General features: G+C 34.0%; 1 protein-coding gene across 1 annotated transcript in view; it reads left to right on the forward strand.

The window, feature by feature from the left end:
• LOC108360959 (cytoplasmic dynein 2 heavy chain 1-like) overlaps positions 1-25,400 on the forward strand; it is a 153,055-nt gene that overhangs the window by 14,577 nt on the left and 113,078 nt on the right. Inside the window, exon 5 of the mRNA XM_017613457.1 lies at positions 19,829-19,958. Within this exon, the coding sequence (XP_017468946.1) occupies positions 19,829-19,958 (130 nt within the window). The remainder of the gene's footprint in view (positions 1-19,828; positions 19,959-25,400) is intronic.

Below are 25,400 nucleotides of genomic sequence, written 5' to 3' on the forward strand. Positions count from 1 at the left end.
ATGTTACATATCAATATTTCAATCATTAACTAGTTTTTGAGATGTAATTTTAATAAACATTAAATAAAAGTGTACGTTTTCTGCAGGAAAATACATTGATTTTTTTTTAATAAAATCAAAACTTCTAAAATCGCAAAAATATGTGGTTTTATCGGAAGTTCACAGATGTAACGTGGCAACTTAGCTCGTTTTCATATTTTTCGGTCCGAAATTGTAAAATTTTTGTCCATGCCGCGCCACAATTTTTGTACAGGTGGGTCAATGTGCCTTGAACAAAATTTATATATATACAAAAAAAATTATTTTATTTGTTTTTTAATATTAAAATTTTCTATACTTCAAAGCGTTTATAAAAATATATTTACATATATGCACGGACGATTTTTAATATTTTTCAACCGTAAGCAAATCTTCAGTACCATAAAAGATTCAAACACATCAAAGTACAAGCAATGCAAAGTCCAAGCTAGTGGTACTCCACTGTACATGTGTATATGAAAGTATGCATGTATGCGTGTAAAAAATGCCAATTCCAGTTAGTGTTGTGCCAATTCCCAGTAGTTTAGCGGATATAGTTTTTTGGTTCCAGCTGTTAATAACACACTATTTTACAACGCCTTTTATGTTTAATCTTCATGAAAGTTACATGTATCGTCGAAAACATGGTTACAATCAGAATTTTAAATTAATTGTTATTATTCTCCATACAAAATTTACAAGTTTTGCTTTATTAAATGCAAAGTTATGCGAAAATCTAAATATTTCGCAAACGTAGGGTTAATGGTTTCGCGCACGTGCCAATCTGGAGGCGATTCACAGAGAATTGAATAATTTGTGTGGATGGAAGCGGCGAGGGGAAGACGAAAGCAGAACAATCGTGTATATGTATGTTTATATGTACATTTATAAATGCATACATACTTACATTCTCATTTGTTTGTCTTTTTGGATGCATGAAAAATTTGGTAGCAGAAATAGGTAATGAAATGAAGTTTACAAATATGTGCTTTATAAATTTAGGTTTAGTTATTAATAAATTAGATATGTAAATGACAATGTGGGGGACAAATATGCACATGAGTAGCGAAGGTGCCACCCATCGAATGGCAACTTCTTACACGATTTTATTAGAAAAGATTTGAAAACTGCATTATTTCCATAAATATAGAAAATATTGAAAAATTTCTCAAATAGTTTCGTCTTAGATTAGCGAAATTTTTACAAATTGCTGGGAAAATCCGACGTTTACAGATTTTTAGTATTTTTTAAAAATAAAGTTCCCAAGTCGAAAATAATTAAAAACTTAATCAAATCCAATACCAATACAGTTTTTTACTTGAAAATATCACAAAAATTGGAAAATGTTATATAATATTCTCGATTTATTTTAACGTTATTTGTACAAATCACCGAAAAGAAATTTTTTTCCCTACAAATCTATTTACAAAAAAGGCTTACACCAAAAAAGTTTTAAAGTTGAAAATCTAACAAAATATCAAAAAAATCGTAAAAATTCTATATAACATTTTCGATTTATTTTCACGATATTTGTAGAAATAACCGGAAAAGAGGATTTTTTTTTTGTCAAAAAATGTTTTCACAAAAAACGCAAACACTTATGAGAGTTTTCTATTTGCAATCATTAAAAAAATATCACAAAAATCGGAAAATGTTATATAATGTTTTCGATTTAATTGCATGTTACTTGTGCAAATCAACGAACAAATTTAATTTTCTTACTAAAACAACTATTTTCACAAAAAATCTAACACTCCAAAATATCACAAAATCATCAATATTCATATTTAATTAACAGTCCAAACGCTCTCGTGAGATTTAGCTCTGTTAATATTCTTCTTTTCTGCTTTGTATTTTGCTTTCGCTGTTAAGTATTCCAAATATTTGTCGCTCTTAAAATGCGCTTCGCCAGTTTTGTTGGCTCGAAAAATGTGGCATTCACAGTTCTTGGACCTTCTCTATAAATATACGTTCTCTGTTGAAATGAAGCATTGATATGTACATACATACATACATACGAACGCATGCACATTCCTCACAACTAGCCTGCCAACAGAAGAATGATAGAATACAAGATTGCGCCAATCGAGCTGAGAGCAACTGGCCGTGACGTCAAAAAATACCAGAATGAGAGAGCACGACAAACTCGACAAGAAAAACAGGAAGCATCGAACAAAACGCAGTATTGCCAAGTTTTGAATTTGAAAAAGCACCAAATTTTTATTGGTATATTTTATGGACTTTATATACATACATAATTTTATTGTAAAGATTCCGATTCAAATTAATAAAAATCAATGTTTCTTGCACGACGGTCGATTTCTTCTGGCATGATTGAAGGTGCTGCCACATATTTTGTTGTCGCTTATGTCACTGTGCCATAATTTTGTTAAAACTTTTGTAAAGTTGCTTACAACACTTACGATTGCTATAAATTTTGCTTCCATTTTTTTAAGAATTTCTAATTTGGTGTCTTCAAACTAAAAACAAAAGCACCAAATACGCACCAAGCACCAAACTCAAGAATTTTCGCGTTTTGAATACCCACTAAATTTGGCGCGAAAAGCATCAAGTTGGCAACAGTGAATGTACACAAAAGTATTTTATGACGTCAGCGATTAGGTGGATGCTGTCAAATCGACAAAGAGAGGGTTAGCGGTCCGCGAATGGCGCGACCTTTATTTTCTGGATCGTGGATTGAGTATGCAATAGGTGGCGTTCAACGCATGCCAGTCTCTGATATAGATAATAGATTGGCGCTTGCACATATGTATGTTACTGTTTGGCCGGGCTTCTCCTCCGATTTGTGGCGTTTTTCATGGCAGAAAAACACTCGGAGGATTAGCATGTTGATGATTTTTGATGTTGGGTTGAACCGGGCTTCAACCCAGGACCTGCGGAAAGGTAGAGCGCACTGCTAACCACTACATCACAGCGCACAGTGGGACGTCCCCATATAAGCTGCGGCCAAAAGTAGTAACCGTACTAGAAATTCGCTGATATTTCGTATATGCGCTAACCGGCACAATGGACAATGGTAAAATTCAACGCGCTACCACGCCCACAGCTCTTGTGGGCGGAAATATTAAATGTTATCAGATTTTGATTAAATTCATAGCATATACTGGTTTTAAAGAGAAAAGCATAAATCTGAAAGATCGTCAAAATCGGGTTACATTATCGTCAGTAATTTTAGAAAAACAGGCACAAAATAAAAAAATAACCTTTTTCGATGAAATTCGATGTGCCCTGCTCGTTTAAGCCAAATTTTTCAACTTGAAAGATAGTAAAGAATTTCTTATTACGGCGCCCACCTCATACACAACTTGTTTCGCTCCAAGTACTAAATTTTATGAATTTTGGAGAAAATGAACAGACACACTTATTTTATTCCTAAAAAAGTTTCTATTTCTTCATTTAAAAAATTACAAAACGAAAACATTTACAATACTTGCATACTAAATTATGTGCACGATATGTATTTACACTGAAAGTTTCAATTCTACCTACATTTTATACAACAAACGCTGAGGTAAGGCAAGCAGGACTCTTGCCATCGAAAACGGATCTCGTCCAGAGAAGCGTCCATTTTTGGTTGAATGTTAAATGTGATTAGATCGGCGAGTCATTAATATCTACATCTTCTTCAGAGTCCATTTTATATTGCATATTATTTATTTTATGTACATATCAGAGTCTTTCCATTCAGCACTACAATAAAAATTCAATAAATTTTACGGGAGGTGGGTCTATAAAAGGAATAATAGAAGCTGAACTCGCAGTTCTTCCCAGCCTGAACTATTTGAGATATGACCCGCATATTTAGTGTTTACTTGTTCTAAGCATAATCTAGCTTCCTAGGTTCTTTTTAAATATCCCTTTTTAACCCATTTACGCCCAAACAAAAACGGTTGAAATTTGTAAACTTAGGAATTAAAATTAACGAAAAAAGCTTAAAAGTTAACTTTTGGGAGTATACTTTTTTTAGTACAGCGGGCACTTATGCGTGCTAATTTTTAAAACATTAATTGACAAAGCATAACGTTTTCTTACATCCTGTACATTGCCATATTATAACCTCATGGCACAAAACACAGTTTAGCTGCTTGAGAAACTTGGCTGGGTTATGTCCGTTATGCCTTGGGTTTGGATATGCTACGATAGAACCGGATGGGTGGCTTTTTTCGAACAATGCGTCTTCTAACAGCTAATTGGTCGAAAGGAATCTTCGCTCGACAAAACATGTCGACTCCACCGGCTAGATATACTCATATCAAGCATGTACGTGGAGATTCATAACCCACCACCATTTCTTGCTCCGAATATAAACACCTCACATTTTTGATAACAGCGATTTGACAACTCTATATACAAGACCTTCAGAACTTGCTATCACCCAGTTTAAGTAGCAAAATGTAATCGAAATGTCGTTAAAAAATAAATATATATACAATAATAATAATAATAGATTGGCGCTTACACATATGTTAGTGTTTGGACGAGCTTCTCATCCGATTAGTGGCGAGCGCCTTGATGTCACACAAAGGGAGGGGCCTGGAGCTTTACGCCGTTTACGTTTTATTTTTATGAGAAGCTGGTTTTGATGGCAGAAATAAACTCGGAAGTTTGCCATATGCATTATATAAGTTTCAGTATGTAAAGGAGGACCACGACCCCGTTTCCAATAACCACCACTTTTCTACTTAGTATATGATTGATTTCATATACTATCTCCATATCAAGTTCTAGTATTCTACTGCAAACTCTTCTTCATGTGCAGTATGAAAAATTCAGTTTGTATGGGGGGTGCCACACCCCCATGACATATCCAAATTATTTTTAGTCTATTACCACGCTTGGAAATTCGGAAATAGGTGTCCAAAACTTCGAAAAATCGGTTCGGCTGTTTTCAAGCTTTTCGAAGGGAAAAAAACGGCTTTCAAGAAAATTGTATATATTAGTATATATGTGCCCGTTGTACTATAAAAACGACAGCTACCGAAATAGCTGTATAAATCCATCAAACAACAAACCCTTATAATATGACAGCTGAATTTGCATGTTTTACTGGATTTCTACTGGATAAATTTTTACTAGTAACTATTTGCTAGTAATAAAAACTGATGGCATGATGCTTAATGCAATTCACATTAACAAAAGATTTGTTTGTGGTGCTTTTAGAGTTGTAATTTAAAAGTAAACCTATTTAAATATACTAGTGCGCCAGTTACTGTCGAAATTCGACAGATTTTCCGTAATTTTCGATAAATTTTTAAAAAACAAAAACTCTCCTCATCTACAGAAAATCACCTTTCCAATGATGTTCTTGGAACGAACGGAGACAAAATCATACAATCCCGGGATTCCGGGATTTAGATATTCATTATTTTTCAACAACCTACCATGAAAAAATGGCATCAATATAGTTTGAGAAGCTGTCCTACCATATAATAAATAAATGGGTTTGAAATCTCCTTTGTTATTTAAGTTGAAAAATATTTCATTAGTAACAAAACAAAAGAATTTATACGCATTTATAACGCATGTCGAAGAAAGCTCGATGAAAAAAAAAACTTAAGTCAACATATGCATTGTGACTCTGGAAGAAGTTCATAATACTAGTGGCAGAAATAAACCAAACGCCTTATTTCAACCAGTTTAGTCTATATTTATTTTCTTTATTTAATATTTAAATTTTTTATAAAAGTCCACACTATTTTATATATCATTAACTGCATTTAAATGCGCATTTAGAAATTTGTACAAAAATTGTGAAAATGCAAAAATGTTAGGTACGCAGTTTTGTTAACCCATTAAATTAAAGTAAAACAAAATGCAGTTACAAAATACCGTTGATTTTTGGGATTTTTTTAAACGATGCAGGGCATTTTCTTCCATATAAACAAATTTTCGAACATACTTTGTATGGAAGCAAATGCGTGACACCGCCAGCAAAAAAATAAGAAAAAAACAACTTTACTTTTAGTCACTTGAAACTTGCACTTTATCCTCCTGTAATTTAATTGGCTATACTTATAAAATTTCGAACCTAAATTTTTTCTAAAAATTTTGAGTAAAAAGATTGAAACAGTTTGAAACAAAAACTTTCAAAACACTCCTAGTAATCAATATACTCACGACACTATGAGCCAAATATAGTAAAACTGCTTTTTTAGTTTTAGATTTTTTTATTATAATTTCAAAGATATGATACATTCTAAAAAATTATTTAAAAATTCAGTGCAACGTAGAATAAAAATGGGAACCAAATGAAAGAGAAATTTCTGTAGAAATTAAAAAAAAATATATATATTTTTTGGGCTCACAAGGACGAACTTAATAACAATAATAAAATAAAATAATGCCCTTTAATCAATTTTATTTTTTTGGCTAATAAAGTTAGAAGGACTATACATATAATTTTTTCAAAATAAATATTGCAAAATGTCAATTTCAACATTTTCAATACCTTATGCACCAAAAAATTTAATCTGTCCTTGCTCTACAGAATTTTCTCTTTAATTTGAAACACATACTCTTTTCGTAAGTACATTCCCCAAATTTTTTTAAACCATTTTCTGAATTACTCACTCATATTATTAAATTTTCAAAGTCACTTTAAAAAATCCTGACGTCAGAGAGAAAAGCTAAAAACGCAATTTTACTGCATATATTTGGCCCATGGCTTTGCGAGTATATTAATTTTTTCGTGTGTAAAATTGCCTTTCGCATGGTGTTATGTGTATATTCTATAATTAGCTAGACATATATAAAAAAAATATTAAATATTAAATAAACAAAAGAAATATAGCGAAAACTGATCAACATAAGGCATTCTATTATTGTCACCATTGCAAATTACAAATCCCGAAAATACCGGGATTCTTGGAAAATAATCATGGCATTTTCGTGACTAAAAAAGTCCGGGATCTCGGGATCCCGGGGCTAACATCCTTATTATATAGATAACAAGGTGGTAAATAGTACTATTTTTGTAAGAAAATTTAGTCGAAAAATAACAAATTAATCAGCTGTTCATAAAACTTGTAACTTCTTGCTGGTTTTGCGTTTTCGTACTTTCTTGCATATTTCTCTCCTTGGGAACAAACATTGGCCTACTCTCTGAAAATTGGTTACTGGCAATTTACTGGATATTTTTTGCTGGAGAATACGAAAACACAACTATTGAGCCCCAAATACTTAGCGTAAGGGGAAAGTGATAGAGTATGCTAGGCATGGGTAACACTGCGCAGCGCGGCGCAATTGCGCTAACACCGTAGCCGGAGTTGCTGCGCCAAAACCAATATATGAAAAGCGGTAACGCCTTAATTCATTGAAAAATTACACGTACTTTGTTTTTGCTTTTGAGTGGTGAGAACGCCAGAAACTTTTGTATCTTGGCAAATTTAAAGCCTTTACCCAAGAATGATGATAACATCGTGGCATTTACTACATTCCTAACATTTAAATTCGGTTGGAGGTGTAAGCGTTGCTAAACGCCGAAAATTAAAGAAATAATAGACATGGCACCATTGTATTGTGTAAGAATGACACTGTATGACGATGGGTACTGTGGTGACACTCAGATGGCGCCGTGTTCAAATCAGTACACTACGCTTTTGCGCTGAGTTAGTGCGCTGCCTCCACAGGTGACGCCGGAGTCATTGAGCTGGCGCCATAAAAATTGCGCTATTACCCATGGCTAGAGTATGCCCATTTTAATAAATAATCGGGTATCATTATTGGGAATCTCCTGAAGAGAAACAGAGTTTTCCGATCGAAAAATATTGATTTTTAGAATCCTATAACTTTTCTACGAAAAGTGTTTTTTTCCATTTAAAATACATGAAAAACTTCGAATGACCTCTAAATATTTTTTGATATCAAAATAAAAAATATGAGTATATTTTTTTCGTTATAGAACAATTCTAGCGGGTGAGAGCTTTAAAATTCCGACCTTTCCACGTGCATTTTTGGACCACTCTAATGTGCACACTACTTCTAGAGTAAATTAGGAGCATCATGAGCATCCTCTTTTTTTATACATATGTATTTAGAAACGTAAAGTTTGGTACCAGCGTCTCTTTCGGCAAGAGGAAAATTTTTGGAAGGTGCCCCAAACCCTATCTCGGCAAAAATTTCTTTGGACACACTCCAAAATCAAAAACAAAAATACTAAAATTATGTTCTTTGTAATTTTTTTTGGGTATTGATTACTTTATATACACTTATAGAAATAAAAGAAAATATGCTTAATATATAATAAAAAAAGTTTCAAATTAAATTCTAAAAAAAAAAATTTAATTGACTAATAAAAACAAAAACAACAACCACAGTAACCACATAGCAGCAGAATAGCTGCCCTTGCTTCTGGTTGGGTTGGCATATGGAAAAAGTGGAAAAGCAACAACCGTTTATAAGGCGAACTTAGCACAATACGTAGACTAGAGCTGTCAAACTATCGATGGCGCTATCGATGGTTTTGGGTTTCGGTCTACTATCGATAGTTTTTAACACTATCGATACTATCGAAAAATTACCACTCTTAGTTTTGAGCCATTTTCCAAGCGGTGGCAATTTTGTGGCTAATAAATTTATTGTACGGGTAAGTATTTTGAGAATAAAGTAATATAACAAAAATGGATTTCCTATGATATCTATACATGCATTATTACACAAGTTTAAAACTAAGTTTCTTGGTGAAATAATAAAGATTTGTTTTGAGTTTTTTAAAATAATATTCGGCCTTATTATGGTTTTCGACGTCAACGTCGATGTCATTTTTTCAACAAATAATAACCCTCTTAGGTCCAGCTCCAGCTACGCTTATCCTAGTATTTTTGAGGAAAGGAGTTCTTCCTGTGGAAAGCGTAGCTAGAATTGGACTTACGAGGGCTATTTTTTATGAAAAAATTACATCGCCCTCGACAACCATAGTAGGTGCCCCAAATCCCATCTCGGCAAAAATTTCTTTGGACACACTCCAAATCAAAAACCAAAATACTAAAATTATGTTCCTTTGTAATTTTTTTGGGTATTGATTACTGTACACTTATAGAAAAAAAGAAAATATGCTTAATATACATATATGTAATACTCCTATATTGGCAGTAAGAGCTAGTACCGTCCGAAAACACTACAGTACAGATATATCAATAAACACGTACGAAAGAAAAGGAACACTTACGTTTATAAATAAACATGTACACAACACATATACAAAAACGGCACTCAAGTACACAATACATTGACAAAAACGGTACTAGACTGTCTCGCTTGATTTCGGAATGCTTACATATTGAGAAGTTAGCTTACTGCCAATATAGAAGTCTTACATATATGTTAATATATAATAAAAAAGTTTCGAGAGTAGCGATAGTATCACACACTATTGAGTGGTCCCACTATCGATAGTTTGACAGCTCACGTAGACAACTGGCTTTGGAAGCTGGGGTCGTTGGGTCGAATCCCAGTGAATAAGTCTGATGATGTGATGTGGTGATCTCCGAAATAGCAGCTATAACTTCTACCATTTATAAATTACACTGGCGTACAGCAAAAATGTTCTATGGATGCCACTATCCAATTCCTATGTAGAATTGCTCGCACGGTCAAAAATTTGGGTTTAATTTTTAAACCGCGCTGGGACTACTGCCTTTTTTAAACTTTTATAGTCTACTTTTTAAACCAGTCAATAGTTTTACGCAATTTTTAATATATTCTGGTTTAAATTTTAGCCCAAAAAGTTCGTGGTTTAAAAATCAAACCAAAATGTTTTAATTCTAGTTTCTAGGTTTCATATATAGAAAATTTGGTTTAAAATCTAAACCGAAATAGAATATGTTTGCACAGCGAACTGTGGTGTTGATTCAAACTCAACATATGAAAGCACATTTACATGCGTGGCTGTAGCTGAGTGTGCAAAGATGCTTGATACAATTGGTTGCTACCAAAGCTGTCCGGGTTCAATCCCAACCAGACGGAGCACGAAATTTAAGATTGTTTTTTTTTTATTCTTAATTATGAAAATGTTTGGGTTTAACATTTAAACCGAATTGTTTAAATTCTAAACCCAACATATGTGCTCTCTTTTTTTTAAACTTGGAAGGTTTGTATTTGAAACTGAATTGAGTTTGGTCATATATGTAGTCCAAAAAGTTTAAAATTAAAACCGAAATTTTTAACCGTGCGGTGATTCCGAGAATCGAGTTGATATATTTTTTTCTATGGATACGTTTTCGAGATATTTTCATTTTTCCGTCATTCAGCTTAAAGCAAAAGTTGGTTCCTTTTAATCACGTATATCTTACGAACCAATTTAAAAATTTGAAATGAAAGCTAATGAAATTCTCCATAAACCGTAGGGCTTTTAGTTTCTGGAAAATTAATTAATCATTCCAGCTTTTTTTATTTTTTAATGAAAAACTGAAAAAAAATCAAACTTTAGCAGAACAAAAATTAAAAAAATAACAGGTTCTGTGCCAAATTTTTGCATTTGTTCTAAAGCCTGTTCTGTTACAAAAAAAAATCAAATTACTAATGAAGAAAATCGATGGATAAATAAGAAATAATGAGTGGTAAAATGAAAATACGCAAAGATTTTTTGTATGAAAAATGAGCAGGAAATAATGTTACTCATACCCCACGTACACAATTTTTCATCTATATATATATAAAACAAAGTCGTGTTAGTTACACCATTTATAACTCAAGAACGGCTGGACCGATTTTTATGATATTTGTTTCTTGAATTTGTCTACCTTCCGAATAGCAGAATAACTATTAAAACAACCGCTGGAGTCGAGTTATTAGTAAAACCCGTATTTATGGTCCGATTCGGCTCATATTTGAGAGCCTCCAGGTGGCGTTGGAGTCGAGTTATTACTAAAAATTGGGATTATGGTCCGATTATCCTCAGATTCAAAATATGTATTGATAACAGGAAAAATAATATGTATATGTAACTAAAAATCGTATTTATGCTCGAATTTATTTCATTATCGAAATATATGAATTCACATGCCGATGGTCCTCTGCAATAACGACGCAACTTAAAATTAAAAAAAAATTAAATCCCTTATTACTTTTAAGAGGCTCATGTCTCTAATCCTTGGCTAACCCATGTCTAATCCTAACTAAAGTAAGTAGTGGAAGCGTTCATGGTAAAATTTTTGAACTTGGTACGGAAATATATGAAATCAATCACATACTCATGGAGAAAAATTTGAATTATTGGAAAAGGGGCGTGGCACCTCATATACAAACCGAATTTTTCATACTGTATATCTCTAGAAATGTTCATGGTAGAGTAGAAATCTATCGCATACTCATGAATAAAATTTCGGACTATTTGAAAATGGAGCGTGGAACCTCCCATATAAACCGCATTTGTCATAATAAGTGTTTATGGTAGAGTACTGGAACTTTATACTAGCGTGGCACCTCCCATACAAGTCGAATTTTTCTTATTGCATATCTTTAGAATTGTTCTTGGTAGATTCCTGGAACTTGGTGTGGAGATATATGAAATTAATCGCATAGTCATCGAGAAAATATGGAGCTATTGGAAAAGGGGGCGTGGCACCTACCATACAAGCCGGATTTCATACTGCATATCTCTGGAACTGTTCATGGTACAGTAATGGAATTTCGTATGGAGATATATGAAATCAATCCCATACTCATGGAGAAAAGTAGGCTCTTTGAAAAGAGGGCATGGCAAAGTACAAACGTGCTGACTTTTCCTTATCTTTGAATGTGTATATAATTCTTCTGTAAGTATGTTTGTGAGTGAAATCCTAAATAGCTGGAGGAATTTCAAAAAAGTTGTGTGTGTGTGTGTTTGAGTGAGTCTCTGGATAGTTTAGTTTCATAATTGGCGCTGGAGTTGAGTTATTACTAAAAAATCTTAATCTTTTTTTTATGATCCGATTTGACGAATATTCAAAACATGTATTGGAAACGGCAAAGAAAGTCCAATTGCAAAAAAGAGATGTGAGGTGATGCTGAGCTTGAGTTATTACTAAAAATCGACAAGTGAGAAAAGGTGCCGTGAATGTCAGACTAAATCGACCTGTTGCACCATTGAGTATATCGAACTCTCGTGTATTTAGGGATGCAAACGATGCATCGTTATTTTTGAAACATCGGGTTGATTTGTGCAGTGGTAAATCTCAAAACATTACCTGTCGAAATACCTTCAAAGCCAGATTAATAAAAGCAATTTAATGAAGATTTATTTTTTTAATTGAATTTAATATAGAACCTTACAGCAAAACATAATTTTTCACTTAAATTGCTTTCGTGGAACTGGCTTTTAAGGGACAGTGAAACCCGCTTACGTACCCCCCCGCTTAAGTACCTAACCCGCTTAAGTAACCAACATTTTTGGACATCGTGAATTTTTTAATATAATCAGAAGAAAATCCCTCTCTTAAGTACCTCCCCGCTTATTTACCCAACTCGCCTAAGTACTGAAATTTTTCGTGCCCCATTTACAATTTCACTTATAATTTTCCCCTTTTAAGTGTTCTTTTAAAATTCCTTAAAATATTTACGTATTTTCAAATTCAGTAGCAGCGCTACACACCTTCGGTAAAAAAATTGTAAAAAGTCAACGGTAACTTTTAGCCACTTGAAACTTGCACATTATAACACTAAAATTGAATGGGCTATAAAACTGTATACTCAAAAAACACTTCTCAGAAAAAAGTTTGAAATTATGATGATTTTTTTACGTGTTCTACGAAATCTTAAGCTTATGTTTATATGGTATTTGTGAGGGAATGAACTGCATTTTAATTGATTGAAAAACCTTAAAAATTAATAAATGAACATAAGTGGCAAACAATACCTATAGCTTTTTAAACAATTTAATTCTTGTAAAAATGATATACCATTGCACAAAATATTTTTTTAATAAAGTTTTTCTTTACTTGTTTATGTGTTTAAAGAATGCTACGATTTTGGTTTTAAACTATGTATACTTCATTAAATGTTGTTATTCAAGATGTAACTACATCAGTAATTATGTTCGCATAAGTACCCGCATCGAGGTATTTAAGCGGGTTCTTCTAAGTACCCAACCCGCTTAAGTACCTCAAAAAGCTGACATTTTTCGTGAGGTACTTAAGCGGGTTTTACTGTATTTCATCTCAGTCTATGTATGTATATTGTATTTCTGTTGAACAAGGATACGCATCCATTTTGAAATTGCCACCAACTATAAGATAAAGGTTCAAGGGCAAATTCACTATAGATCTGGATCATTGTTGCCGCCGGGGACCTTCTTCATGGACATAACACTTTCGTTAGTTTATTTAAGGCGGCAAACGACCACCAAACCATAATCTTAACCGATGAATTTGCCAATGGAACNCACTTATAATTTTCCCCTTTTAAGTGTTCTTTTAAAATTCCTTAAAATATTTACGTATTTTCAAATTCAGTAGCAGCGCTACACACCTTCGGTAAAAAAATTGTAAAAAGTCAACGGTAACTTTTAGCCACTTGAAACTTGCACATTATAACACTAAAATTGAATGGGCTATAAAACTGTATACTCAAAAAACACTTCTCAGAAAAAAGTTTGAAATTATGATGATTTTTTTACGTGTTCTACGAAATCTTAAGCTTATGTTTATATGGTATTTGTGAGGGAATGAACTGCATTTTAATTGATTGAAAAACCTTAAAAATTAATAAATGAACATAAGTGGCAAACAATACCTATAGCTTTTTAAACAATTTAATTCTTGTAAAAATGATATACCATTGCACAAAATATTTTTTTAATAAAGTTTTTCTTTACTTGTTTATGTGTTTAAAGAATGCTACGATTTTGGTTTTAAACTATGTATACTTCATTAAATGTTGTTATTCAAGATGTAACTACATCAGTAATTATGTTCGCATAAGTACCCGCATCGAGGTATTTAAGCGGGTTCTTCTAAGTACCCAACCCGCTTAAGTACCTCAAAAAGCTGACATTTTTCGTGAGGTACTTAAGCGGGTTTTACTGTATTTCATCTCAGTCTATGTATGTATATTGTATTTCTGTTGAACAAGGATACGCATCCATTTTGAAATTGCCACCAACTATAAGATAAAGGTTCAAGGGCAAATTCACTATAGATCTGGATCATTGTTGCCGCCGGGGACCTTCTTCATGGACATAACACTTTCGTTAGTTTATTTAAGGCGGCAAACGACCACCAAACCATAATCTTAACCGATGAATTTGCCAATGGAACTCGTGGACTGTTGGAGAAAATGTTGGACCAAAAAGATTAAATTAAAAATCTAATTATGGGCGGGACGAAGTTCGCCGGGTCGGCTAGTTAAATAATAAAAAATAACTGGGCTGGTTAATTAATTGGTCAGAAACTATCGGAAAGTGATGTATACGTGGTTTATGGCGAATTTCATTAGCTTTCATTTGCCCTATTTTATATTAAGATTTTTAAATTGGTTCGTAAGATATACGTGATTAAAAGGAACCAAATTTTGCTTTAAGCAGAATAACGGTAAATTGAAAATATCTTAAAAACGTATCCATAGAAGAAAAAACTAAATTCATTTTCGGAATCACAGAGTAGTTCTACATTGGAATTGGATAGGATATGGGTATCAATTAAAAGGAAAAATTCTGTAGAATTAAAAAAAATTATTTTTTGATGCACCAGGACGAATAAGTGTTGAAAATGTCCTTTTAAAACTTTATCCTTGAATATCCTTGGAAATTTCCAGTATTAATTTTTGAAAAAAATATATATCAAGGACCACATCCTCGAATTTCGTCCTTCCAGCACGATTATATGTAAATAACTAAAAAACTAAAAATATAGACGTAGACCGCCTGTTGCTCTTATTTAAATGGTATTTAACCTTATTTTGTGCAAACTTATATTACAAGTGCTATAAGGTCGCGTATTCGAAAAATTATAAACCTTATATTTCAAACGATTTTGGAATGTTTTTTAACTGATTGGTATCCTTTCTTCTGATAAGCATATTTTTATACTTCGTATGTAAAAATTTTAGAAAAAACATTTTAGGGGAAAAAAAACTTTTTTTTTTATAAAAAAAGCTATTTTAAACCAAAAAAATTACTAACCGATTTTTAAAAAATTGATATCGTTGTAAACGCAACCAAACCTTTTTTTCTGATAAGTGTATTTGTATACTTCGTATATAAAAATTTGAAAAAAACATTTAAAATTAAAAAATAACTTTTTTTATAAAAAAATATTCAAAAAAAATAATTACAAAGCGATTTTTTAAAAATAAGTATGTTGTAAAGGCGATTAAACCCCTTTTCTTTTGGTATGCATATTTGTATACTTCGTATATAAAAATTTTAGAAAAAACACTTAAAATCAAAAAATACCTTTTTTTTATAAATAAAATATTTTAAACAAAAAAATTACAAACCGATTTTTAAAAAATTGGTATCGTTGTAAAGGGTACCAGAAAATTTATACTTTCTTAAACCCAAAAATTTCGTTTTATATACACAGAAAAAAAATTTATTAAAACACTAGATCGCCCTCCCTCGCTTTGCTGAGTGCACAAAATTTCTGCGTGCTACATTATGTGTTTTTTCAATAAGACTCAACATACTTAAACTATGCCAAAGACAGACGATTTAAAATTTGTTTAACCATCTTCAAAATATTTTCAATCTAAGACTTTCTTAAACCTCTCTTGTGATACTTTTTCTTACTTACATGTTGTTTAGAAATGAAGCCCTTTCAAAACCATTTCGATTGATTACCTTATTGTAATAATTCATTGAAATTGTTGAATAAATTGAATTTAAATTTTTAAACAGTTGACAAACTTTATAAACCTCTTTCGTCTAACATTTCAAGTTAAATTTGAATTTTTAAACATGTGGAAACCGTGCTATACATATGTATCTTAGAAATAAAGCCTTTTCGAGACTCTTTCGATTAATATCGTTATAACTCATTTAACTTATAATATAATTGTATTTGAATTTAGTTTTAAAACAGCAACCCTCTTCAAAAACCTCAGAAAATTCTGCATGTTCATGCTGAACATTTCAAAACACTCTTACTTTAGACACATTAACTTGAGTATAATTAATTTAAATTCGACTTTTAAAACTGGTGGCAACCCACTTCAAAATATTTTCCAACGAAAGCCTTATTCTGGGTTATCACTGAAACCATTGTAGTCCGATTTTCGTAAAATCTATGAAAATACGATCACTGAATCACTTAAAATCATTCATAGTGTATGCTTTGTTCATATCTACTCAGATTTAGTCATAACATTTTCGTAGATTTCGCGAAATTTCGGCCTACGACAGATTTAGTGGTAGCCCTGATTAAGCCCCTTTCGTCCGACACCGATATTGTGAACATATTCCGATTACCTGATTCTCTTAACTCAAGTAACTTTTGATTTTTTTAACAGGTGGAAACCTTCCTACATTAGCTAAGAACTAAAACCCTTTTCAAAAACATTTGGATTGGTACCCATATTTTAGTAGTTTAATTAAATTAATTGATAATTAATTTTAATTTTTAAACGGGTGGCAACCATTGTAAAACACCTTTATACTTTTGTAAATGTTCAATCTACAGCTTTCGTAATAATTTTTCATATGACACCCATATTTTAATTTTTCAGATAGCTTGCGAATAATAAATTTCAATTTGACTTTTCAAATAGGTGGCAACCCTTTCAAAAATATTTTCACACAACAACTTTTTTAAGCCTCTTGGCATCAATTTTTTTAATATACTTTTCAAATAAATGATTCCCTTACTTCAAGTTGAATTTGATTTTTTAAACAGGTGGCAGACCTCCTCCATGAGTATGGAAGTGATTTAATATATCTCCATACAAAGCTCCATTGGGAGGATGGTACAGTGCGCAGAAGTGGAAAACTTTGTACTGCCACCACCTGGGAGTGGCCAGAAGCGATTCTTGTGCGTACGGTTCAAATCGCAGCTCACAACGTCCGGATATTTATATCCACGTATCCTCTGGGTAGCAACCAAACACCCGTTTGGGAGCGAGCTAAAGTGAGAAGGCGTAAAACTTCGCGTGCGCTGGGTTTGGGTTTTGCCACGTTAAAACCCCGCCCAATGAAAAAATCTAAAAAGCCTCGGATAAGACCCCCTTTTTCTGATGACGACCACCGCAAACGTATAAAGGACTATGATTTAAGGGTATGCACCTGGAATATCCGGACCCTTAATGGGGAAGGTGCCTCTGCCCGGCTGGTTGATGTCCTCGGGAAGACAAAGGCTGACATCACCGCCATCCAAGAAATGCGATGGATGGGGCAAGGAAAAGTAATCGTGAAGCCTTGCGACGTCTACTAGAGTTGCCACGTTAAGGAGCGCAAATTCGGTGTTGGATTCGTGGTAGGAGAGAGACTCCGTCGCCGAGTACTGGCGTTCACCCCGGTGGACGAACGTCTAGCTACAATCCGCATCAAAGCTAGATTCTTCAACATCTTGCTCAACTGCGCTCATGCCCAGACGGAAGAGAAGGATGAGGCGTCCAAGGATCTCTTCTATGAGCGCTTGGAACGTACATATGAGCGCTGCCCCCGACACGATGTCAAAATCGTGCTTGGCGATTTTAATGCCAAGGTGGGCAAGGAAGGGATCTTTGGCGCCACTGTCGGAAAATTCAGCCTCCACGACGAAACGTCCGATAACGGACTGAGGCTGATCGACTTCGCCGGGGCCCGAAATATGGTAATATGTAGTACTAGGTTCCAGCATAAGAACATCCACCAAGCTACATGGCTGTCTCCAGATCGAAAAACGAGAAACCAAATCGATCATGTTGTGATAGACGGAACGCATGCTTCAAGCGTTTTAGACGTAGGTTCACTGCGAGGGCCAAACATCGACTCGGACTACTATCTTGTTGTAGCCAAGATAAGCACCCGCCTATGTGCAGCAAAAAATGTGCGGCCAACAATGCAAGGAAAGCTTAACGTCGAAAAGCTGCAATCACAACAGACGGCCAATTTATTCGCCACTCGACTCACACACCTGCTTTCTGAGAGCACTCTTCAACAATCCGACATACGCGAGCAGTGAAACTACATTTCCCGATCATTAAGTACCGCCGCCGAAGAAGTAGTTGGATTTCAGCGAGCCCGAAAGAACAACTGGTACGTTGAGGAATGTCAAGAAGCCGCAGATAAAAAAGATGCCGCCTACAGGGCCACGCTGCGATCGGGCGCAACGGGAGCCATGTGGGACCGTTATAGGGAACTGAAGAAGCAAGCGAGACGTAATTGCCGCAATAAGAACAGAGAGGCCGAATTACGTGAGTGCGAAGAGCTTGAGATGCTGGCCGACAGGAAGAACGCCCGAAAATTCTACCAGAGGGTTAGGCGACTTACGGAAGGTTTCAAGACCGGGGCGAACTCCTGTAAGAACAACAATGGCGACCTAGTGACCGATGTCCAGAATATACTTAAATTGTGGAGGGAACACTTTTATAACCTACTGAATGGTAGCAGCGCTGAAAGTAGTGAGGAAGACGAACCCGAGTCCCCAGTCGATGATGATGGAGTAGCTGTCCCACCGCCTGACTATGACGAGGTACGAATAGCGATTACGCGGCTGAAAAACAACAAAGCTGCTGGAGCTGACGGCCTGCCAGCCGAGCTATTCAAGTACGGCGGCGAGGTGAGATACATGCATCAGCTCGTATGCAGAATATAGTCAGATGAACGCATGCCCGACGACTCGAATTTAAGTGTGCTCTGCCCAATCCACAAGAAGGGCGACCCCGCCATACGCGCCAACTACCGCGGAATCAGCCTTCTAAGCACAGGTTATAAGGTCTTATCGAGTGTATTGTGCGAAAGACTGAAGCCCACCGTCAAAGAGCTGATTGGACCTTATCAGTGTGGCTTTAGGCCTGGAAAATCCACCATAGATCAGGTATTTACAATACGCCAAATCTTGGAAAAGACCCGCGAGAACAGGATCGACACACAAAGCGTGCAAAATTTCATGATGATCGGTTGAGTAGTTAAAGCGTGAAAGCGTAGCAAACAAACAAACCCAATTTCAGATGTATAATATTAGTAAGGATTTTTCCCCTCTATATAAACTCCTTCCCCGAAAACACCCCCCCCCCTAAATTAAAGGCTGGCTACGCCCTTGTATACAAAACAATTAAAGTACTTAAACCGTACATCATACGTTTCCAGTAGCTTCATCTATGTATATTGTAATTATCAATATCTTATTAAGAGAAGTGCAAAATTTTTTTAATCTAAAACTAATAAAGTTAGAAGGACGAAATTCGAGGATGTGGTAGTTAACATATTAGTCCTTGACATATATTTTTTCAAAAATAAATATTTTAAAATTAAATTTTTTTCTATTCTACAGAATTTTTCCTTTTAATTGATACCCATATTGTTATTCTACAATGCACCGAATCTTTTGAATAATATTTTTATTCAATCATATTCTACAAATTTTAAAGCCCTTTTAAAAAAAATCCTGACTTCAGAGAGAAAAACTAAAAGCGCAGTTTTACTATATTTGCCCCCAGTTTTGTGAATATATTGATTTTTTCGTGTGTAAAATTGACTGTCGCACGGTGTAATATTCAGGGACAACAGGACGAAGGCCAAAAACGGGGCAGCCCCGACTTAAACGGAACGTATGGTAATTATTATGTAATTAATCACTATATACTAATCACTATAAACTATAAACTTAATTGCTATTTGGTTAAAATGCTGACTTATTCTCTATGGCTATTAACCGATTCATTTGCTTTATTTTCATAGGTATAACATCAGTAAAAGACGAAATTAAATACTGGAAGCAAAGATTTAACAAAAAGTCCAGTTCTCGTATCGATCGTGAGATGTCACAAGTGTTTATTTGTGTATTGGAAAATATTGACAAACAATTGAGGTAAGCTAAGCAGACATATATTTGTACATACATACATACGTGTTACCACTCACTTTACTGTCCGAGCAACACCTGTTAAAGCTAAAACTTTATCCCAATATTTGGCGATCTCCAAAAATTGCGATTCTGTCCTCCCTGTCGCTAAAAATTTAAAACTTTACCCGGCCGCAAGTGACGCTGTGCAGCCAAATCCGCTGTCAAAACTTGTTTCCATTTCAATGGTGATAAATAATGGAAATATAAATATGTAATATTCGCAAGGAAGATTAAGGACCAGTCTTCGCAAAAAGCCCACATCCATGAGATAATCTACGGATAGTTACAGCATTTCGGAAGAGAGGTTTGTGGAACTGTTTAGGCTTAGAAAAGACAATTGTAACAATTTACCTTATCCGTAAAAGTGAACGATTTCGGGCGAAAATGAAACTCAAGTAAAGCTAAATTATTATTATTATTAATATTTTATTTTATATATCAACGTTTACAATTTAAGAGGATATGGCATGCTTAATTTACCTTACAACTAGAGCATTTAAATTATTGGATGTAAGTACATATGAAAAGAAAATATTACTATGGCTAAATGCCTTTGAGGAGATCCGTATCAATATTATAGGACAGCGAGGCGACTTACAAAAGTTTTGCGAGTATTTTTCGGGATTTTTTGATCAAAGTGAATAGAGCTTTGTATATACGTATGTATATTCTTTGTATCAAATTAGTTTCAAGAAAATCCGTATTCCTTTCAGGAAGTTAACAGAGGTCAATGGGTAAGACTTTTTAGTAAGTGTGTTACAAAGCAGCATTAGCAATTTTATTATAAATAATTCGATGGACAATTTGGGAGTACTGAAACCTTAAGTGAAAATAAAGTGTTTTTGGAAGACAGTGTGATAGGAATCTCTGCTTAAAGCGTATCTACCAGACAACGTGTATTAAATATTTTTTCTTTTTAAATTTCAATAAAGCTATAGTAAACCGATTTAAGAAACCATATAGACTGCCGGAACAAAGTATTGGCACAGCAAATTTTTCACAATATATGCAACAATTTTCAGTCTAATATTTTTCCGCAAATTTCGTATAAAAATATGGTTCATTCTACAACAAAACACATAAAAATATAATTCCTAAACTTTGTGTAAATTGAGCAAATTTTCAACTTTCTAATCAGATTTTTTAGATTTTTTTTTAGTATGCAGATTTGTAGCCCAATCAATTTAATCAGTACAAGTTTTAAGTAGCTAGGAATTACCGTTGATTTTTAGAATTTTTTTTCATGCAGTCTCTTCCATACAACAAATTTTTTTCGAAAATACTTTATATGGAAAAAATGCAAAACACCTTCAACAAAACAAATTCTCAAAAATCAACGCGATATTTGACCAACTCCGAACTTGAATTTTTTTACTACACCTTTTCAAGTTCGTAATGAGAAAATGGGCACGTTCAGAAGGCGCAACAGCTCAGTAACTGTTGCGATTGCACCTTCTGAACGCGTTGTTTTGTACTTCTGATCAACTCAACAGTTGCGTGTTAGATGATCGTAATATTTTTCGGATCATTTGAGACAACGTGTTGTGTGTTTTGAATTTGACAGCTAATGTATCAAGCCGTTCAGAAGACGCATTCCGATCATTGATTTTTTAGCAACGGTTGCGCTCAACTTCTGCACCTTCTGAACCTACCCAATGTAAAATTATATTGAAAAAAAGTAAATTGAAATGAGCTAATTGAAATTGAGCAGTGTAAGTTTAAAATGAGAAAATATAAATCCAAATGAGAAAGCGTAAAATTGAATTGGGAATTTATAACTTGATATTCAGAAATGTAAATTCATATTGAGAATGTGAAAATTCAAAATAAGCAAAAGTAAATTCAAAATGAGAAAAAAATAGATTCAAAATGAGATAATATAAATTTGAAATGCGATTTTGTAGGGTACTGAAAATCAAATTTTATTAAACACAACATTTATCAACGTAAGTAAACAAAGATGTGACCAAGGAACATTACACCCCAACATGCATATTATTTAATACAAGTGCGTCTGTATGAAAATTAGTTGAGTGCTGTACAGCCCTTGCGAAATCTCCTCCAGTTATTGTTATTTTCGCGTTATCTATAACTGTTTCCAAATACTGTAATCTCTGTTCGCAAAGTCCGGAGGGATGAACATTTGGCACACGCAGGTTCGCTTTTACTTCCATTTTAACTTTAGCCCAAATGTTCTCTATTGGATTTAACATTAGGGAATAAGGACCTAGACGCAAAACAGTGGCTTCTCCTCCCGAATTGTCCGCCACTTTCCTTTCTATCGAAGAGTGACATTGGGCATTGTCGCAGACGATTTCCAAATCCCGCGTATTATTCCCCATGTTTTGCCAACGCTCAATGAGTCTTCCTACCCAGCCAACCAAATAATTTTACACTTTCCCATTTTGACTTACATTTTCTCATTTTAAACTTACATTTCTCAATTTCAATTTACGCATTCCCATTAAAAATTACAGTTTCTCAATATAGTCTTACATTTTCCAATTACAATCTCATATTTTCTCATTTTGAACTTGAAAAGGTGTAGAATTTAATGGGCTGCAAAACAGCATACTCAAAAAAATTCTAAAAAATCTGATTACAAAGTTGAAAATTTTGATGAAAATTTGCTGAATTTTCGCGAGTTTTGCACAAAGTTTAGGAATTATATTTTAATGTTTTTTTTTTTGTTGAATGAACCATATTTTTATACAAAATTGGCAGAAAAATATTAGAATAAAAATTGTTGCATATATTGTGAAAAATTTGCTGTTCCAATACTTTGTTCCGGCAGTGTATATTTGTCTTTTTTCAATAAAGCTTCTCACAATATAATGTAAGCATAAACTTTTGTTTTTTGCCACTCTTCCGTTACTGTTTTCCATTTTGCTTTATAGTTGAGCAGTTAAAACGAAGAAGAATAATAAATAATAATAATAATAAAGAATAGAAAAATTAGCTTTTATTTGTTGAAGAATTTTTTTTTAAAGCAATTATTTCTCGTCGGCCGCTGTGGTGTAGTGGTAAGCAGCACTCCGCAACGCCTGGGTTCAAGCCCTGGTCAAAGCAACATCGTAAAAAATATAGAAAAAGGTTTTTTCTTAACAGCGGTCGTCCCTCGACAGGCAATGGCAAACCTCGGAGTATATTTCTGCCATGAAAAACAGCTTCTCATAAAAATACAATCGCCGTTCGGGGTCGGCGTAAAACTGAAGGCCCCTCCGCTTTGTGTGACAACATCAAGGCGCACGCCAAAAATCGGAGGAGAAGCTCGGCCAAACACAAACATATGTGTAAGCGCCAATCTATTATTATTATTAATTATTTCTCGTCGCCAATTTTTAACTTGTTTAATGCATAGGGCCCTATGTGTTCGTCTCTGTCTAGCATCGTTACATCTTCGCAAATTTTACCCCTACCGAAACCAAAGATGTATACACATCAATAATTCAACGAAATTCTGATACATTAATATTGTATTTTATCAGAATTTATTTGTATTCTCTTTCAACATACGCACATGCATATATGCCCTGCAGTGAAACCCCAAACTAGTCAGGAAAAATATTAGTTACAACTAGAATTTCTTAACAGAAACCGAACTGGTTCGAAAATGACCAGACTTGTACCAAGTACAAAACAATTTATTCATGCCCTGTTTTATTGACTTGGACAGTTTAATACAATAAAGTGCACAAAATATAACTTTTATTTGGGTATATTGTAAACCATTAAATCGAGTACGTTATCAATTATACCAGACCTGTTAAATAATGATTAATATTCATAATGACTATCAATTAAAGCAGAGGTTCCCAAACTTTTTTCACCGCGGCAGCCTTGCTGTGGAAAAAAATTTCGCGGCACCACTGCTCTTCAAATGTCTACGAAAACAAGAAAACACAATGCAAACTTTATGCTCCTTTAGCTTTTATTTGAGGACTGAAATTGTTTTGATGATTTCGTTCGTTTAAGTTTATTGGGAGTTTTGACAATTTTACCCTGAAATCATTTGACGCTGAAAGCTTGCTGGTGTATTGGTTTTTTATGTAAGCATTTATTGAATATCGAGGGCTTATGTATGTTCAATACCCTCTGTCTGCAATTTTGATGAAAATTAGTTTTTGATGGTAACGTGAGCTCTTATTTATCTTTTAGCCATGACAATAATGTTAAACTTAAAATTTAGCTTTAATGGGATTATATTCTCATTTTGAAAAATCCACTATCTCAAATAACATTTTGTTACAAGAGCAAAATCCGCTGTCTACACAATTTTGCTGGAAAATTGTTTTCATTAGCATTTTTTGTGGCAGGTCAAATAAAGACTAGGTAAGTTACATGTGCCAATGTATATATGTCTGTATATGTATGTTACCGGTAAAATCCGACCTTAGGTCAAACTAGTTTTGCCCCAGGCTAAACTAGTTCTACCTAATGCGATATATCTGTCTAACCGAAACCAAATTGGATACAACAATCTTGCAGACTGCGTAGCTTGTGTTGGACAGATGAGAGTTACAAAAATAGTTTGTCCTAAGATCGGGTTTGGCCGGTAGGGTACATATATATGTACATGTCCGCTCATTTACTTCAATAATGCCAATACTCAAAAAATCAACACTCGAGAAAAATGGCTTTAAAGTTTTGACTTTACATATCGTCGGCTTAGAGTGTAAACCTGCTAAATCCGTTATTTGGCAAAATTGACCTTTTGATGCAGTTCGAAGGAGTAGGCGATTCCGCAGTTGGCAAGCAAAAAAATACGTCAATATAAAAATATAATTGTCAAAAATTGTTTGATGAGTAAAGCTGCTAAGTACAATCAGTTCAAATTCAACTGCTAAATCCAATATATTGTGCTTCTGTCCCTCGATTATTGATCTATCTTAGAGTATTACTTTATGCGTTTAAGCCAAGGTAATAGCCAGCGAATAAACTTTAATTTTTTATATCTCAAGGAAATTATTGTTACTAGTGGAACGAAACAGAAGGAAGATTAAATGCAGAAGAGTTTTCCAGCGTGTGGGTAGATTTGATAGAAAAAAATGTAGTACCCAATAATAGTTCCGGGGAGCCAATTACAGTAATTTTTTAAAGCGACGAATGCACATATCAAAACAGAAACGGTTAGGGAGTTCACAAGGTGTTGTATACTGTCGTACTGTTGTATGTCATAAACTTTAAACGTCTAAAACTATATTTAAGGAATTCGCAAGCTAACATAAAAGTTTTATTATGGAATTCCACACCACTAAAAAATAGTTGGTGGTGATTTCAAGTACTCTAAACATTTATTTAGGCGTTAAAAACTTTACGACATACGACAATACGACACTTACGACACCTTGTGAACCACCCAAGTATTATGGCTAATGCTTTGTTATCCACAGCTATAAATAACAA

Source organism: Rhagoletis zephyria, unplaced genomic scaffold (assembly GCF_001687245.7).
Source record: "Rhagoletis zephyria isolate East Lansing unplaced genomic scaffold, Rhagoletis_zephyria_1.1 Rzeph_scaffold_00667, whole genome shotgun sequence".
Classification (NCBI taxonomy): Eukaryota; Metazoa; Arthropoda; class Insecta; order Diptera; family Tephritidae; genus Rhagoletis; species Rhagoletis zephyria.